At 39.5% G+C, this 19,605-nt stretch overlaps 1 protein-coding gene across 3 annotated transcripts in view; it reads right to left on the bottom strand.

Annotated features, from left to right (window-relative positions):
* Positions 1 to 19,605, bottom strand: part of LOC121458917 (tyrosine-protein kinase Yes) — a 70,856-nt gene that overhangs the window by 38,157 nt on the left and 13,094 nt on the right. Inside the window, exon 1 of one of the 3 annotated variants that reach the window (XM_041668307.1) lies at positions 13,245 to 13,285. The exons of 1 other annotated variant lie outside the window; for it this stretch is intronic. Coding sequence is in view for 1 of the 2 variants with exons in the window: in XM_041668305.1 (XP_041524239.1) it covers positions 2,084 to 2,087 (4 nt within the window). In the remaining variant the exon portion in view is untranslated. Of the gene's footprint in view, positions 1 to 2,083; positions 2,108 to 13,244; positions 13,286 to 19,605 lie in introns of those variants that run through there. One more of the 3 variants, XM_041668305.1, reaches the window with a different exon arrangement.

Here is a 19,605-nt window from a genome sequence, read left to right as displayed (position 1 = left end):
CCTACCCAAGACAGATGGTGGTTAGAATCTTCCCAGTAAGCCACCACTTCGTGGTGCAACACAGATTATTAGAAATGGGTTAATCAAGATGTGAGAGTTAGCCAAAAGAGGCTAGAAATAATGGGCCAGACAGTGTTTAAATGAATACAGTTTCCGTGTTATTATTTCTGGGGCTAAGCTAGTCAAGCAGGAGTCAAGCAGGACAAAAAGCAGGCCTGCCTGCAGCTCCTTCTACATAACCCAAAGAAGGGAAACACACAAACACTACTACCAAAAGATAACCAGAGTTAACAACCACTGGTCATTAATATCGCTTAATATCAATGGACTCAAGTCACCTATAAAAAGACACTGGCTAAGAGAATAGATACGAAAACAGGATCCAGCATTCTGTTTACAAGAAACACACCTCAACCTCAAAGACAGACACTACCTCAGAGTAAAGGGTTGAGAAAAGGTTTTCCAATCAAACGGACCTAAGAAACAAGCAGATGTGGCTAAACCTAATAGCTAACAAAATTGATTTCAAACTAAAATCAATCAGAAGAGATGGAGAAGGACATTTTATACTCATAACAAGATGAAGTCTCAATCCTGAATATCTATGTCTCTAATTCAAGAGCACCCACATATGTAAATGAAACATTACTGAAACTTAAATTGCACATCAAACCCCACACACTAATAGTAGGAGATTTCAACAATCTTCTCTCGACAATGGACAGGTCAAACAGACAGAAACTAAACAGAGAAATAAGAGAACTAACATGTAATGAATCAAACGGACTTAACAGACATCAATAGAACATTCCACCCAAACAAAAAAGAATATACTTTCTTCTCAACATCTCATGGAAACTTCTCTAAAATTGATCACATTTTCGGTAACAAAGCAAACACCCACAGATATAAAAAAATATTGAAGTAATCCACTGTGTCTTATCAAATCACCATGGAGTAAAGTTAGAATTCAACAATACTTTCAGAAAGCCTACAAACTCATGGAAATTGAACAGTCAACTAGTGAACCACTCCTGGGTCGAAAAAGAAATAAATTAAAATCTTCCTTGAATTCAATGAAAATGAAGACACACCGGGCGGTGGTGGTGCACGCCTTTAATCCCAGCACTCGGGAGGCAGAGGCAGGCGGATCTCTGTGAGTTCGAGACCAGCCAGGTCTACAAGAGCTAGTTCCAGGACAGGCTTCAAAACCACAGAGAAACCCTGTCTTGAAAAACCAAAAAAAAAGAAAGAAAGAACATGAAGACACAACATACCCAAACCTATGAGACACTATGAAAGCAGTGCTAAGAGGTTCATAGTACTAAGTGCCCGCATAAGAAAAATGGAGAAAGCTCACATCAATGACCTAACGGCATTCCTGAAAGCTCTAGAAAAAAAAAAAAAAAGCAGACTTACCCAAAAGCAGAGGAAGACAGAAAATATTCAAGTTGAGGGCTGAAATCAACAAAATAGAAACACAGAAAACAATCCAAAGAATCCAGGAAACAAAAAGCTGGTTCCTGGAGAAAAATCAACAAGATTGACAAACCCTTATCCAAACTAATCAAAAGACAGAGAGAGAACATCCAAATTAACAAAATCAGAAATGAAAAGGGGGACATAATAATGGATACTGAGGAAATTCAGAGAATCATTAGGTCCTACTACAAAAATCTGTACTCCACAAAACTGGAAAAAGTAAAAGAAATGAACAATTTTTTAGACAGATACCACCTACCAAAATTAAATCAAGACCAGGTAAGCAACTTAAATAGACCTATATACCACAAGGAGATAGAAGCTCCTATCAAAAAACCTTCCTACCAAAACAGCCCAGGGCCAAATGGTTTTAGTGCTGAATTCTACCAGAACTTCCAAGAAGAGCTAATACCTATACTCCTTAATGTGTTTCACACTGCCAAACTCTTTTGAAGAAGCTACAGTTACCTTGATACCAAAATTGCACAAAGACTCAACCAAGAAAGAGAATTACAGACCAATCTCACTCATGAACATGGATTCAAAAATTCTCAATAAAATTCTGGCAAACCAAATTCAAGAACACATCAAAGAAAATCACCCATTATGATCAAAGTAGGCTTCATCCCAGAGATGCAGGGCTGGTTCAACATACGAAAATCAATGTAATCCGTCATATAAACAAACTGAAAGAAAAAAAAACACATGATCATTTTGTTGGCTGCAGAAAAAGCATTTGACAAAATTCAAAACCCCTTTATGATAAAGGTCTTGGAGAGATTAGGGATACAAGGATCATATCTAAATATAATAAAAGCAATATATAGCAAGCCGACAACTAACATCAAATTAAATGGAGAGAAACTCAAAGCTATTCCACTAAAATCAGGAACAAGACAAGGCTCTCTCCATATCTCTTCAATACAGTTCTTGAAGTTTTAGCAATAGCAATAAGGCAAAATAAGGAGATCAAGGGAATTCAAATCGGAAAGGAAGAAGTTAAACTTTCATTATTTGCAGATGATATAATAGTGTATATCAGTAAGCCCAAAAATTCTACCAGAGAACTCCTACGCTGATAAATATCTTCAGTGAAGTGGCAGGATAAAAGATAAAAGATAAAAGATCAACTCAAAAAAATCATTAGCTCTCCTATACACAAAGGATAAAGAAGCTGAGAGGATAATCAGAGAAACATCACCTTTCACAATAGCCACAAATCACATAAAATATCTAGGTGTAACACTAACAAAGGACGTGAAAGACATATTTGACTAGAACTTTATGTCTTTGAAGAAAGAAATTTCCAGAAAATGGAAGGCTCTCCCATGCCCTTGGATAGGAAGGATAAACATAGTAAAAATAGCAATCTTACCAAAGGCAATCTATAGATTCAATGCAATCCCCATCAAAATCCCAGCACAATTCTTCACAGACCTTGAAAGAAGGATACTCAACTTCAGATAAAAAAACAAGAAACCCATGATAGCTAAAACAATCCTGTATAATAAAGGAACTGCCGGAGGCATTACCATCCCTGACATCAAACTCTATTACAGAGCTACACTAATGAAAACAGCTTGGTATTGGCATGAAAACAGAGACGTTGACCAATGGAATCAAATTGAAGACTTGAATATTAATTCACACACCTATGAACACCTGATTTTTGACAAGAAAGCAAAAATTATACAATGGAAAAAAAGAAAGCATCTTCAACAAATGGACCTCCTGAAACTGAGAAGCTTCTATAAAGCAAAGCACACAGTTAATAAGCCAAAAAGGCAGCCTACTGAATGGGAAAAAATTCTTCACCAACCCCACACCAGACAAAGGTCTGATCTTCAAAATATATAAAGAACTCAAGAAATTAGACATTAAAATTCTAAGTAACCCAATTAAAAAGTGGTAAACTGACTAAACAGAGAGTTCTCAACAGAAGAATTTCAAATGGCCAAAAGATACTTAAGGACTTGTTCTTAGTCCTTAGCTATCAGGGAAATGCAAATCAAAACAACCTTGAGATACCATCTTACATTTGTAAGAATGGCTAAGATCAAAAACACTAATGATAGCTTATGCTGGAGAGGTTGTGGAGCAAGGGGAACACTCATCCATTGCTGGTGGGAATGCAAACTTGTGCAACCACTTTGGAAATCCGTGTGGCAGTTCCTCAGAAAACTGGGAATCAACCTCCCTCAGGATCCAGCAATTCCACTCTTGGGAATATATCCAAAAGATGCTCAATCGTACTACCAGAGCATTTGTTCAACTATGCTCATAGCAGCATTATTTGTAATAGCTAGGACCTGGAAACAACCCAGACGCCTCTCAACTGAAGAATGGATAAAGAAAGTGGGACACATCTACACATTAGAGTACTACTCAGCAGTAAAACATAATGACATGAATTTTGCATGCAAATGGATGGAATTAGAAAACATCATCCTGAGTGAGGTAACTCAGACCCCCCAAAAAAATGAATATGGTATGTACTCACTCATAAGTGGATACTAGTCATAAACAAAGGGCAACGAGCCTATAGCTCAGGATCCTAGACAAACTAAGTAATAAGGTAAACCCAAAGAAAAATATATATAGACCCACCTGGAAATTGGAATCAGACAATAATTTGGGAGCAGGGGGGCAGGGATGCGGGGAAAAGGGGGGATGGAGGAGAACTTGAGCAAGGAAAGAGGTATCTTGATTGAGGGAGCCATTATGGAGTTAGCAAGAAAACTGGCTCTAGAAAAATGCCCAAGAATCCACAGCAATGAACCCAGCAGAGACCCTAAGCAACAGAGGAGAGGATGTCTGAACTGACCTTACCCTGTAGTTAGACTGATGATTATCTTAAATATCACCATAGAACCTTCGTCCAACAACAGATGGGGAACAGAGGCAATGACCCACATCGGAGCACTAGACTGAACTCCCAAGATCCAGTTGAAGAGTGGAGGGAGTGAGAGTATGAGCAAGAAATTCAAGACCATGAGGGGGTTATCCACTGAAACAGTTTGCTTGAGCTAACGGTAGCTCACCAACTCCAACTGGACTGGCAGTGAATGAGTATGGGAACAACCAAGCCCCCCTGAAGAGGGTTAACAGCTGGGGCAGGCTGAGGGGCCACTGATAGTGACACTGGGATGTGTCTCTACTCCATATACCGGCTTCATGGGATCCTATTCTCTTTGGATGTAAACCTTGCTCAACCTAGAAGTAGTAGGGAGAGCCTTGGACTTTCCACAGGGCAGGGTGCATTGTAGTGAGGGAGCTGTGGACCTCTTCCCACAGCCCGGCTCCTGGCCGCCTGGCTAGCTTATGCCCCCGAAATAACAACACACAAATTGTATTCATTTAAACACTGCCTGGCCCATTAGCTCTAGCTTCTTACTGGCTAATTCTTACATCTTGATTACCCATTTCTATTAATGTGTGTAGCACCCCAAGGTGCGCTTACCGGGAAGATTCCAGCCTACGTCCATCCTGGGTCGGAGCTTCGTAGTGTCTGCTCTGGAGAGCAGCGCCTCGCATCTGAGCTCACTTCCTCTTCCTCCCAGCATTCTGTTCTGTTTACTCCACCCACCTAAAGGCTGGCCTATCAAATGGGCCAAGGCAGTTTCTTTATTAGCCAATGACCTTCCTTCATCAGTGCATGGCACTCCCTTAGGGTTGGAGGGGTGGGGGAGAGTCTGTGGAGGGAGAGGGAGGGAACTGGGAGGAGGGGAGGGAGTGGGAATATGGATTGGTATGTTTTTAAGTAATAAAAAAAAAGAAAATTGCTTTTAAATGAAAGAAAATAAAACCATCAGAACTACAAGTTAATCACTGAGTTCTAGTTTAGTGGTGGAAATAGTGGTCAGGACCTGAATAACTACCAAACAATCTTACCACTATTTAGTTTGCCTCATTAGAGAGGTTATTTTACTGCAGTAGACAACAATTGATATAGGGAATCACAACTAGTCAAACTGTAGACAATAAATTAGCCACAGAATGTTTAGTCCCAAGTGTGGTATCTACATCACTCCCCCTCCCTGCAAGGTTCAGAGACTATCAAGGAATAAGGGGGTTGGAAAGACTAAAGAGACAGAGGCTGGAAAGGGCTCATGTGAAATAGTGTTTTCTGGACATGACTGGGGCATTGATAGCTGCAGCTGCCTGTACAAGATCAAGAGAGGCAAATTCCAGCATTGATGGGGATGCACTTATGATGCTCCTTCCCTAGCTGAGAGCTATTGGCAGCTGACTGCGAGTCAACTCCCACTGTGAATAGGAGTCAAGTTTCTTCAGGTATGCGGCCTCTAGTAGCTTAGCAATAGTTCATTGGATGGCCCTACACCCAAATGCACAGGGACAGTTCTTCTCTTACTGGACAAATGCGGAGAGTACAAGGGACCACGAGTCAATAGGATCAAATACATTATATGCATGTTTAAACTTCTCGAAGAATAGATCAAAAAAATTTAATAATCTGTCTTGTTTCAAAATCTTGTAAGAAAAAAGTTGTAGCAGTACAAAATGTTGCTGGACACTAAAATGGCCGAGTACTTGATTTCAAATTTCTAGCCTCTTAATACTGTCCACCTCCCAACATTTATTCTAGCAAATTCAACTTCCTCCTTTCTCACTTTTACTTAAAATATAACCCAATTTTTTTTATTGCTTGCTAATTTAAAATTGAGGGGGCCCTGTTCATCATTTCTCTCTCTAACACTCCACAGGGCTTCCTAGAAACCAGACAACAGAACCCAACCCTTGACCTGGCATTTCAGGGTAACTTCCCTATTACCTGCTTATTTTCCAAAAATAGTCTTGGGGTTGAGTGAAAGACCAGTAAGAAATCTGAGAAAAATAAAGATGCAGAGATACAGAGTCTTGTAAGGAGAGACAACAGGGTGTTGAAAAGCCATGGAAAAGGAAAAAACAATGTATTTTTAAAACCATAAGTAATTCAGACTGGAAGTACAACATAAGACTAGGAAGAGAAGCAATGAAGCCATATACCACACTAATAAAGGTGCTGATTTGGGGGCTGGGGATGTAGCTCAGTTTGTTAAGATGATTTGCCTTGCATGCACCATGTATTGGTGCTTGCATGTGTTTTATCTCTGGCATCACATAAAACCAGGCCTCAGTACTCAAGAGGAGATAGAAGTGGGAACATCAAAACTTCAAAGTCATTCTCAGCTACACAGGGAGTGAAAGGCCAGTCTAGGCTACTGGAGATCCTGTCTCAAAAGATCTTTTGTTTCCTCCCACAAATAACATTTTATATGTTTTTTTAAACTTTCTTTTAAAAGAAAATCAATCAACTGTAGCTTAGTTCTAACCAATTTTACAGAACAAACAACCTCATATTTGATTTCTCCTAGACTCAAACATAGCAAAGAGTTTTAGAAATAGTTTTCCTACATCGATTTTATAACTCAAAACTTTCCAACTATAAATATCAGAACTTCCTTACTTTTAGCTGGGCATGGTCGGACATGTCTTTAATCCCAGCACTAGGGAGCAGAAGCAGGTGGATTTCTGAGTTCCAGAACAGTCAGGGTTATATAGTGTCTCAAAAAATAATTCTTTTAAAGAATTCACTTATTAGAACCTGCTTTATGGGGCTGGAGAGATGGCTCAGTGGTTAAGAGCACTGCCTGCTCTTCCAAAGGTCCTGAGTTCAATTCCCAGCAACCACATGGTGGCTCACAGCCATCTGTAATGAGATCTGGTACCCTCTTCTGGCCTGCAGGAATGCATATAGGCAGAACACTGTATACGTAATAAATAAATAAATCTTAAAAAAAATAGAACCTGCTTTATAACTGTTTGGTAAAGCTGGAATGAATCTGAGGTAGGGTTTTTAATGCATCTGGCTAGGCCTTGCAGACAGAATAGACTATCATGAAATACAATATGTTAAGTTCATTTAAAAACAGATGATAGTAGTTTATCTTCCCAGTTTTATTTCCCACACAATCCTAACCTGTTACTAGGAGTAGACATAGTTACTATATTTTTCATGTGAGGAACCTGGAGCTGAGGAAAAGCTGTCTTCTTAAAGATGTGGCTCAGTGGAACCTAGGGTTACTGCCTTCTAAACTACATTTTCCTCACTCTCTAGGAAAGCCTTGTATACATTTTATGTGCATAATGTTCATAGATAAGGTATTCAATATTAGTTCTTTCCAAAACTTTAGAAATAGGGTAACATTACTGACAGCCATCTTCACTACTTAATCAACACAAATCCACTCACTTTGAAAACAGCCTCCCACCTCTCACCAGTAACTTGTCCCTTTATTATTAGTAGAGACTAAAAACTCTCAGACTTAACAACTTTTGAATTTTTAAAAAGGATTTATATGTACATTCCTTCCAAATTCAGCAAGCTAACCAATTGTGACATCATATATTGCAACCAGCTAAAGGACAAAGTTGTAGTTTGGCATTTTGCCCAGATGGCTCCAGTTTACAACAACGTTCTAATGTTTGAGAAAGCCTTCAGAAGGCTAGAGATTAGGTAGAATATGTGCCTAACATGTGTAATGGGTTTAGTCTCCAGCACTGTTAAAAAAATTAATTTATAAACTTACTTTTAAAACAAGTATAAACAAGAAATCTCTACCAGTCAAGCAATTCAAAGGGTTATAAATAGTCAATGATTTTTCTCTGATTTCATTTTAAAACCTCCTTTAGTACAAAGCACAAAGGACAGACAGGATCATAAAACAGAAAACACAGGAAGAGAGAAGTGGCAGACTACTATAGGGTATGTACTGTGTCTACTAAAAACAAAGAACTTAGTTTTCCAAGAGTCAAAGAACAGAAAACATGGTCTACTGAAAACTGAGTTTGCAGGGCTCACTCTGGGAACTACCCCACCCCACACACACACACACACACACACACACACACACACACACACACCAGATACACAAACTGACCTTGAAAAAGTAAGCCTTCACTTGCTATGTCCTTGGAACTTTCTGGTTTCTTTTCTGATCTTCCTGCAGCAACTTACCATGCACTGGGATTCAGCCCAGTGCCACCACGCCCAGCTCATAGCTTCTTTAAAGAAGACTGCCATGAGAAGGACCTGACCTGATGCAAAGAATTGTAAATAATTCATAATTTATTTTCTGCTGTGGGATACAACTTTTTTGATGGTCATTTTAAGGGATATAATTTTTTAAATTTCAAATTAATGTAAAGCTTAAAAGATTTAAAATTTTGATTATTGTTCTGATAAAGGAACAATTAAAGAAGCAATAAAATGACTCTTAGTAACATTGTTATACCTACAGATCAGTGTCTCACTCAATTATCAGAGAAGCTTTTTCCTACAGTATATGGAAACTAATACAGAGACCCACAACCAGACAACCCACAGAGAGCGAGAGACCTTGGAACACTCAGTCCTAAATGGGACGTCTTCAAATAAACCCTCCCCTCAGGACTCAGGAAACTATGCAGAAGAAGAGCCAGAGGGGTTGGATGCCACCAAGGGAAACAACAGGACTGTTGCACATATGAACTCCAGAGAATACAGCAGCATGTGAGGGGCCTGCACAGGTCTAATGCAGACAGGGTACCAGTGCTGAGAAGGGAAAGTAGACATCAGCACCCATTCCTAATCAAGAAGCCATCACCTATTGACAACTGCTGAAAAATGAAAAATTAGTGTAGATATACAAACCACACTTTAAGGGTAGGTCCCATGCCTACTAGTAGATGGACAACAAAATGAACTGAAAGGTAATTCTGGAGATCTTTTGTTGTTTCATTTGGGTGTTTGTTGCCTTATTGGTCATTTTGAAATTTTATGTTTCATGTTTGTATGCTTTTTGTCCTCTTTGTTTTTGTTGCTATTTATATTCATTTTGTTTTATTTTTGTTTGCTTGTTTTTGGTTTTCTGGCCTATCTTTTTTAAGAGAGAGAAAAAGGAGGAATGGATCTAGAAGGGTGAGAAAGTAGAGAGGATTTGGGAGGGGAAATGGAAATTAGAACATAGTGTGTAAAAAAGTATTTCCAAATAAGAAGAAAATGAATACATTTAAAACAACATGCTGAGCTGGGGGGGGGGGAGTGGCATAGAACGCTAATCCCAAACTAAGGAGGCAGAGACAGAAAAATCTCTGAGATCCAGGACAACCAGGAATACACAAAGAAACCTTGTTTCAAAAAACAAAAACAAACAAACAAAAACCCAGAAAATTTAAAACAATGGATTTGATAAACTAAGAAAACAAAGTAAATTACCTTCAGTAAAACTTCAATCATTAGAAACAACTTAGTATACTTCTGGGTATCAGTCTATCAGGTTTATCCTATTTTTGAGAATTTAAGCTACTTTGACATCTATAATAAGAACCTTTTAAAAATTCATTTTTAAAAAATTTTGCAAATGCCGGGCAGTGGTGGCGCACGCCTTTAATCCCAGCACTCGGGAGGCAGAGGCAGGCGGATCTCTGTGAGTTCAAGGCCAGCCTGGTCTGCAAGAGCTAGTTCCAGGACAGGAACCAAAAGAGCTGCGGAGAAACCCTGTCTCGAAAAATCAAAAAAAAAAAAATTGCAAATAAAAATATCACATACCAAAATAACCAAACCGTAGTCTACACAATTTAGTGAACTTAGCCAGTTAGAATTGGCATTTGAAACAGAAACTGTGAAGCTTCCCACTAGACTTTTCAGCACCAAATGTATTTCATGTACTTATCTACCACCAAAATCAAAGTCTATGACAGAACTAGAATTAGAAAAACAATCAACTTTATACCCTTCAGTAATTTACATCTAGTACCTGCATTCAGTCCTGCTTCCCCTTATATTTAGTTTTTCTTGTTTTCTTCATGTTATACTGTGCATATGTGTACAATTATTTATATTTATGTATGTATGTATTATTATTGGCAGAAAGGGTTACCAACACAGGAAGATCTTAGGCTAGCATGAGCTACATAGGACGACCCTATCTTTTGGGGGGAACGGGGTAGGTGTCGAGGCAGAGTTTCTCTGTGTAGCCCTAGCTGTCCTGGAACTCTGTAGACAAGGCTGGCCTCAAACTCAAAAGATCCACCAGCCTCTGTCTCCCCTAATGCTGGGACTAAAGGTATGTACCACCACCACCGGATGAGTTTTGAAATCTCTTGACACTTTAATAGCCAAACATACTAAAAGTTGTTTTTCTCAAGTTAAAAATTCCATTAAGAAAGCTATGTCCTAGCCGGGTGGTGGCGGCACATGCCTTTAATGCCAGGACACAGGAGGCAGAGGCTGACTGATCGCTGAGTTGGAGGCCATCCTGGTTAAGAGGGCAAGTTCTAGGACAGCCAAGGCTACACTGAGAAATCCTGTCTCAAAAAACCATAAATAAATAAAAAGTTCTGTCCTGTTATCAATAAATTAAACACATAAAATACTGGGGTTTGCCCAGCTAAGACCCTAAGCAATAGAGGAGAGGGTGCCTGAACTGGCCTTGTCCTGTAGTCAAGACTGATGATCACCTTACATATCACCATAGAACCTTCATCCAACAATAGATGGAAACAGAGGCAGAGAACTACATCGAAGCACTGGACTGAGCTCCCAAGGTCCAATTGAAGAGCAGAAGGAGGGAAAATATGAGCAAGGAAGTCAAGACCATGAGGGGTTCACCCACTGAGACAGTGTGCCTGAGCTAATGGGAGCTCACCAACTCCAACTAGCCTGGGAGTGAATGAGCATGGGATCAAACTAGTCCCTCTGAATATGGTTGACAGCTGGGGCGGACTGAGGGGTCACTGACAGTGGCACTGGGATTTGTCTCTACTGCATGTACTGGCTTTTGGGGATCCTATTCTCTTTGAATGTATACGTTGCTCAACCTAGATGTAGTAAGGAGGTCCTTGAACCTGCCAAGGGCAGATCACCTTGTCCTCTCTTAGGATTGCAGGGGGAGGAGTGGGAGGGTACGGGAAGAGGGGAGGGAGTGGGAATTTGGATTGGTATTTTTTAAAGCAATAAAATAATAATAATAAATTGGGGTTTATATATAGGTGTTCATTAAATGTTTACTGTTCAATTTCTTTAGCTTTTATCAATGCTAATACAATTCTATAGATACCTACAAATGAAAAAATAGAGCAAGTTTCAACTTTGCTTTTTAAATAGGTTTGTTTCCTCCTAAGTTTCTCCTAAAAGCAAAGTTCACAGAATAGCATAGGAAAGCAGTGATTTTCCAACTATTTGTTAGAAAACAACTTTAGTCTTTAATGGGCAAAGTCTCAGATCACTTAAAATATCAAAATCTATTAGATGTTCTTGTTCGTGATGGTTAGTTTTAATTCAAAGTTTGACCCAATCTCAAATCACCTGAGAAGTGAATCTCAATGAAAGACTGTTTAGAGCAAGTGCAAGTTGGGGTGGTGGAGATAGGAGGATTGCCTTAATAGTGGGAAGACCTACCTACTATGAGAGGCAAGCATTCCTACATAGGTGTCTTATTCTGTGCAACTTGGGAAGGAAAAGGTTTATTTATTTCAGCTTATACTTCTGTATCACTGTTCATCATCACAGGGAGCTAGGACAGGAAGTCAAACAGGACAGGAACATGGAGGCAGGAGCTGATGCGGAGACCATGGAGGCATGCTGCTTATTATAAGGCTTACTTCTTCAAGGCTTACACAACCTGCTTTGTTATAGAACCCAGAACAAAACAGCCCACAATGGGTTGGGAACCTCCCTTATAAAAAAAAATCCCTACAGGCTTGTGTACAGCCCAATCTTATGGAAGCATTTTCTTAACTGAGCTTCCCTCTGCTCAGATGACTTCAGTGTGTGTCAAGTCGATACAAAACTATCCAGCACAGTAGGGAATCCTGAACTTTCTAAGAGTAGAGAGACTGTGGCACAGGGCCATGCCCAGTGTTGGGAGGGCCCATTACAAATCCTACCCTCAGTGTGCCAAACAGCAGCTCCCGGATCTGCCCTCTCCAGACCTTGCCCAAAGAAAGACTTCCAGCTAGTGGGTTGTGGCACATGTCTTTAATCCCAACAGTTGGGAAGCAGAAGCAGGTGGATCTCTGTGAATTTGAGGCCAGCCTGGTCTACAAAAGTTAGTTCAACGACAGGCTCCAAAGTTACAGAGAAACTCTGTCTCAAAAAAATCGAAAAAGAAAAAGAAAAGAAAAGAAAAGAAAAGATCCTCTCTTGGGGCTGCTAAGAGCATACCTACAGGATTTAAGACTTGGTTGCCAGACCTCGTTGATGGGAGCATCGGTGCCCTTTGTTCGTCCTGCCCAGCTAGCTTACACCCAAAATAATCACACAGAAACTGTATTCACTTAAACACTGCCTAGCTCATTATCTCTAACCTCTTATTGGCTAACTCTCACATCTTGAATTAACCCATTTCTAATAATCTGTGATCACCACGAGGTCGTGGCTTACTGGGAAGGATTCAGCGTGTCTGACCTGGCAGCTCCATGGCAGCTCTCCATCTACCCTTCTTCCCAGCATTCAGTTCTCTCTACTCCACCTACCTAAGTGCTGCCCTATCAAAAGGCCAAGGCAGTTTCTTTATCAACAGATGAAAGCAACACATAGACAGAAGAACCTCCTACACAATTTCCCCTTTACTGTTTAAACAAAAGGAAGGCTTTAACTTTAACATAGTAAAAGTACACACAACAAAACAGTTATCAAGCAAGAATTACAGTTTATAACTAACGAAATCTGTAACTATAAATTCTATAACTCCATCAAAGACTCCAGAAGGATATATTACCTATGTAAACAGGAAGTACATTGTAAGCAAATTCCAAAACTCTGGAATTGAGAGAGACATCTCGCTGCCTGGACAGTCACCCAAAGTTCTTTTGTACCGTTGAGGTATCCATCTTCAGCCTACAGGCCCATAGCATCCAGCAGACATTTCCATGAAGCAGGAAATTCCAAAGACAGTTTAGTCACTTTCTTTTGTGTTCTGCAGAATGTCTCGCAGACTCTTTTATGAAACAGGAACTCCAAAGGACCATCTCACCTTTAGGCAAGTTCAGCAGTCCTCTCTCTGTGGGTTCTTTAGGTCCAGTTTATGCAACAGTCCAAGCAAGAGCAGTTTCTTGCCGAAATGGCTATCAAACTCCATAAGGAGCCTTTTTGATGCCCATCTTCCTCTTGAAGTATCTGGTGCTGCCAGGAGCAGATGTGTCTCATTGTCATGAAAAGCCCTAGGTTATTAAAACATTTTAAATGCCATATTCTGTAGTCTTTGAAAGATATGAATAATGTCTATCTAAAATATATCTATGCACATCTAGAAAATCTAACATGACTACCAACTTTGGCTATTATAGATGATTATCTATTAATCTATATTTCCTAATTATACATTTTTAAATGAATACACAATTACAATACCTTAATCAAGAGCAGAAATATACATATAACAAGACTGACCTTAAATTAGTATCAGTAAATTAAGATTCATATCAATGCAAATTATTCCTATCTATATCATGCCCCCCTTTAAATGTAAAAGAACATTTATAAACAATATTTGGGAATATGGGCACAGTTTTTTCTCTCCAAACTGCTTTGTGCTGTATGCGATGTTAATCGGGTCTTTTATGGTATATCCTGTGTGTTAGGTTTATCTCAGTCAGCAGTTGGGCAAAGAAATTTTTGAGGGTGTTTACAGCAACCTTTCAGGAAGGCGTGGTCTATCATACCCTATTGGTCTAGAAGCAATCCACAGGGTCTCATTCTCTGTGAAAACAGAAGAACCTCTTTTTCAAAGCATCATATCCTTAGGCCCAAATTCTGAAGACATAATACCTTTTTAATATACATTCTGGTTTGGCTTAGCAGCCCACACAATGAAACATCTCTCTGTACTTAGCTCCTTCACAGTCAAAAAATTTAAAGAATACACAGAATCCAGACTCTCTGTGAATTTTTCATTTTTTACATGGCTTATTTGTTTTACTTCCTTTTAATCTATGACTGTATGTACTGTGTCTCGTCTCTTTAAAGACTTTACCCTTTTTTTTAAAGCATTAACTTTATTCTATGACTCTGTATACTCTTTATCTTTTCTCTCACAAGCCTACATACATTTATACAACATTGTGATCCATTTAGAGGTCACTGATGTCTGAATCTGTCCTATTGAATTGTCTGTAATTCTCTACTGTCTTGGAGAGCTTTTAAAATGCTAAGCAGCTTGGTTGCAGCTGCTCTGGATGTTGCCTCTGTCTCTCTCCAATTTCAAAATGGTGGACATAACATTTTTGCTAGCTTTGGGGCTGCCAGGTAGGAGCCATGCTCAGCAGTTTATAACCTCTTTTTTTCTGAGTTACAGCCAAATCTGCCACACAGAGCACTGGACAGCCTGGAAACATCTTTATGTATGGTGGCAGGAATCCGCCATGCTCTCCCGCCTGCCCAAGCCTGATCCCGCAGTCTGCCCAGGCAGGCAGAGCTCAGCCACGGGCATGATCTCAGATACTTTCCTCCCAGGCACAGAAACACCCGGCAGTACAGCCCAGGAAGCTGGGTTTTAAAACTACGCGGCTTTTTTTTTTTTTGGTACTGCTGCTGAGTCGGGAAAAACTCTGTGCGGCACACTGCCAGCAAACAGCAAAAAGCCATGTTAAACTCTGTATTTGTGTCTAGAAACTTGTTCAACCAATAAAAGCAACACATAGACAAAGGAACCTCCTACACCAAGACCCACCATGTGATTTCCTCTCCTGCCTTTCTGAGAGTCACCGGGGAGTTGCTTTGCTCTGTTTATTAAACCTGGACTTATTAATTCAACTTGACTGGCTTACTGCACTGGTGAAGGATACCTAATAACTGAGGATCCAATACTTATCACCCAGCACTCACCAGGCAGAGCCAGGCCGATCTCTAAATTTGAGGCCAGTCAGGTCTACAGAGTGAGTTCCAGGGCAACTAGGGCTGTAAACGGAGACTGCACTTCATTTCCAGCCATCCAGACCCAAATAATCATACAGGCATATTCCTAGCTAGCTCTTACATCTTAAATTAACCCATTTTTATTAATCTATGTATTGCCATGAGACTGTGGCTTACTGGTGCTGGCATGCTATTCCTTTGATAGCTACATTCTCCCAGACTCCACCTTCTTTCCTCTTCTATCTCTGCTTGGATTTCCCACCTTGCTATATTCTGCCCTGCCATAGGTCAAGACAGTTTCTTTATTAACCAATGGTAATAAAACATATTCACAGCAAACAGAGGGAAATCCCATGTCACAGGGCTACACAGAGAAACCCTGTCTCAAAAAAACAAACAAAGAAAGAAACAAAAAGAGATTAAAGAGTGGCAAAGTGGAAAGTGTGCTGAAGTACACACACATCCACTCTCTGTTCCTGACTATAGCATGGTCAGTTGCTTCAAGTTTGCCACTCTGATTTCTCTGCTATGATAGACTATAACCTGGAACTGTCAGCTAAAATAAATCCTTTTATTCCCATGTGTTTCTGTCAGAGTATTTTATCCCTACAATAGGAAACAAAACTAAGACATAGTTTGAATCTAAAATGTTCCATGAAGGCTCATTTGCTAAAGGCCTAGCTGCCTGCTGAGACAGATATGGAAAGTAACTTACATTTTAGGATGTTTTTATTGTTATTTTAATCTACCAATCCTCTCCCTCCCATACCCATGCTTTTTTTTTTGTTGTTGTTGTTGTTGTTAAACTGGGTTTTCTTTAGTTGCACTGTGTTAGTGTGGATGTATCCTGCAGGGCATATAGCTTTCAAACTTTTTACTACTGGAGAAACTTGGAAGACCAAGATCTTTAGGGTACTCTATATTGGGTATGTAGCTTTTGGCTTTTTCCCTAGTCTCCTCTCATTAGGACTATAAACACTATTTACTCCTATCCTTTGGATTTTGGAGGACTTGTGAGGTACAGGCTTCATGGGAATGAGATGAAGAGTGAAAATTCTGAGCAATCAGTAGTAGCACTTCTGAGTGCTTGGCAGTAAAGTTTTAAAATTTTACCTTTGGTTTTAATAGATAATCTGTGTGACTGGCTCTTGATCTTGGATCAATTCAATGATGGATTCATAATTTGAGGATATCACTAGAAGTGGGGTAGAAACGGACTATGGTCTAGTTGCAGGAAGGAGAATGTCAAGGAAGGACTTATCTTGTTCCTAGACATGCATTCTTTCCTCCTCCCCTCCTTATCTTTCTTCCTCCTTCCTGGATGCCATAAGGAGTGCACCTCTGTTCTACCATATGTTCCAGACATGATATTCTTCCTCACGTTGGCCCCAAAGTAGAAATGCTGGCCAACCATGAACTAAAACTCCTGAAAATATACATCAAAACAAACCTTTCTTCCTTTAGTTGATTTAGTTTAGGTATTTTGACACACGGAAAACAAGTGTGATTCACAAAAAATGCCTACAGACATTCTTTTCCAGAAACCAAAAGGCTCTCTGGAAACTGGTAAAGTTGTCTACTAAGCATCCACTGGAGTCTTTCTCAGGAATTTCAAATTTATCATGCTCAAAAAAAAAAAAAAAAAAAAAAAGCAAAGCAACCCATCACACATTAAAACTCCAGAATAAACCAGATGCTGGTACAAGCCTTTAGTGCCAGCACTCTGGAGGCAAAGGCAGGCAGATTTCTGTGAGTTCTGGAATGGTCTGGTCTACAGTGAATTCCAGGCCAGAAGGGCTACAAAGAGAAACCCTGTCAGGAAAACAAACAAACAAACAATCCACAAAAACACCTCCAGAATGAAAGAATAAATTTGATAGGTAGCTTAAAATGGTAACACGCACACACTGAATAAAATCTTTGTTAATAAATATTTGTTAATATTGGGTCCACTCAGATATCCCAGGAGGCAATCACTGTTTCAAAACTTAAGCAAACTCTCAGTTTATTAGCAACCTTACCTGCATCTGCAAACACATGTGCCTGCACCCTACCTTTTGTGAATGATTACCTAGATTAGGTTAACCTCCAGACATGTCAGTGGCATACTATTTAGATCGGGTTGAGGTGAGATGATCTACTGTGCAGTATCATTCCATGGGTCCTAGACTCAAAAAGGAAAAATCAAGCTGAACAAACATTATCACTCTCTGCTTCCTAACTGCAAATGCAATGTGACCAGTTGCCTCAAGCTCCTACAGTCAGGAGTTCCCTGTTGAAACAAAACTGTTCCCTTGAGCTATGAACCAAAATAAACACCCTTTAAGTTGTTTTTGTAATGGTATTTTATAGACAGGAAAAGTTACTGAAATAGCATATCTAAATGTTTCTACCAAGGCTCATGTTGAAATTGTGAGGAATTAAGAGGTGGTACAGACCAAGAAGGACCATGTTTGAGAAAAACCATAAAAGGTTCCTCTTTTGAATGAATTAAACTATTCCTCCATTAATAAACTAATGGTTTGTTCCCAGAGTGAGTCTCTTATCAGAACCAGTTTCAATTCATCTCTTATAAACCCCTCCCCATGTGATGCTCTGGGCCACCCCAGAACTCTATAGGGTCATCATCATCAAAGGCCTCATCAGATACAAACCCTCATCCTTGGATACTCCCAGCCTTCAAAACAGTGCACTGATTAAACTCTTAGTTCCTATAAACTACCAGTCAATGTATCGTTAGTAACAAAGTGACAAAAACAGATTAAGACAATGTAATATAGTCACATGTTCCTGGAATTCACAGAATATGATCATCTTGCAGAGCCATGATTTTGCCTTCCACCATGCCCAGACAAGCAATCAGCATATAGTCTCTCAGTATCCATGGAGGAATGGTACCAATATATCTAAATTATAATCAGGATGCCAAAATCCATGGGCTCTCAAGTCTTTATTCTTATAAAATAAAAAGAAGGGTGAACCATGTACATTTAACTTATAGACTTTCTCACATATACTTTTAAGTTATCTTTACTTTTATTAGCTAACAATATGCAAGTGCTATATAAATAATTTTAAAATATGTTTATATAATAATGACAAAAAAAAGTCCACATGTTCAGTACAGCTGTAGTTTGTTTCAGCACTTCCCACCCAGTGATACTAGGATTGAACCCAGACTTAGGTGATGTCAGCAAGTGCTCCACCATTGAGATATATCCCTAGCCCCTATAGGACACATAGTTGGGTGTATCTGAGGATACAGAGCCCAATGATAACATAGGGCTGTTAGGGGCCAGACACCATGTTTTGAATCAAAATGTGCCATGACTTGAATAACTCTATATACTAAGTAATACAACCTGTCCAGATTTGGATGCTTTCATTGATTAACTCTCAAGGTAAATCAATGAGCACCAGTCAAGAGATGAAGAAGATTATAAATCTTCTTAATGTGTCATAGAAGAAATAAGTCAGTAAGAGATGGCACATTCCTCTTCCCCTTACTGGCAGGGGGCTGCCCTCTACAGAACAATTAATTACCCAAACCACTATGATTCAAGGATGAGAGATTTGAGGAAGTGGGAATGATTTCCTTCTCTGACACACCACTAAACACTGAAGCATTTTCTTCTTCTCTTCTTGTCCTACAGTGGAGAAGAGATGCTAGATGACTGCTAAGTTTAAGCAATGCACTCAAAGAACTAGGAAACTTGAAATAGGATCTTTGTCTTTTGTTATGGTTAGCTCAGAAAGCATTCTATAATATTCACTACTATAAATGTCATTAACACACACATGGTCATCCATTCTCTTAGTAAAATACATTGGCACTCACTCAAAGGCATTTCAAAAGGACTGCAAAAACTGAGTTGACAGATTCATATATGCCTAGCACAGGTAAAACAAGGTGACCCACTGCTTTCCTGAGTGTCCTTTATGTGGTCTTTGGTGCTTTTTTTTTTACATTTTTGTGCATTTTACTGATTTTGCAATTTAAATGTCCTGGTGTTTAGGGTTAATACTGAAGTATGCATAAGTGCAAAATGAGGCTATGAAATAACTCAAATAACTCAGTAAAGTACTTGCTACCCAAACATGAAGACCCGAATGATGATCTCTAACATCAATGTAAAAAACCAGGGTAGCAGAACATTGCTTGTAATCTCACTCAGTGCTGGGGAGTATTGTGTGGCATTATTCCTGGGAAGACGGGAATAAAAGTC

This window comes from Microtus oregoni, unplaced genomic scaffold (assembly GCF_018167655.1).
Source record: "Microtus oregoni isolate MIOR12 unplaced genomic scaffold, Mior012 000018F_ref0000195, whole genome shotgun sequence".
Classification (NCBI taxonomy): domain Eukaryota; kingdom Metazoa; phylum Chordata; class Mammalia; order Rodentia; family Cricetidae; genus Microtus; species Microtus oregoni.
Note: the sequence above shows the minus strand (reverse complement) of the source record. Positions and strands in the feature narration are given on the sequence as shown.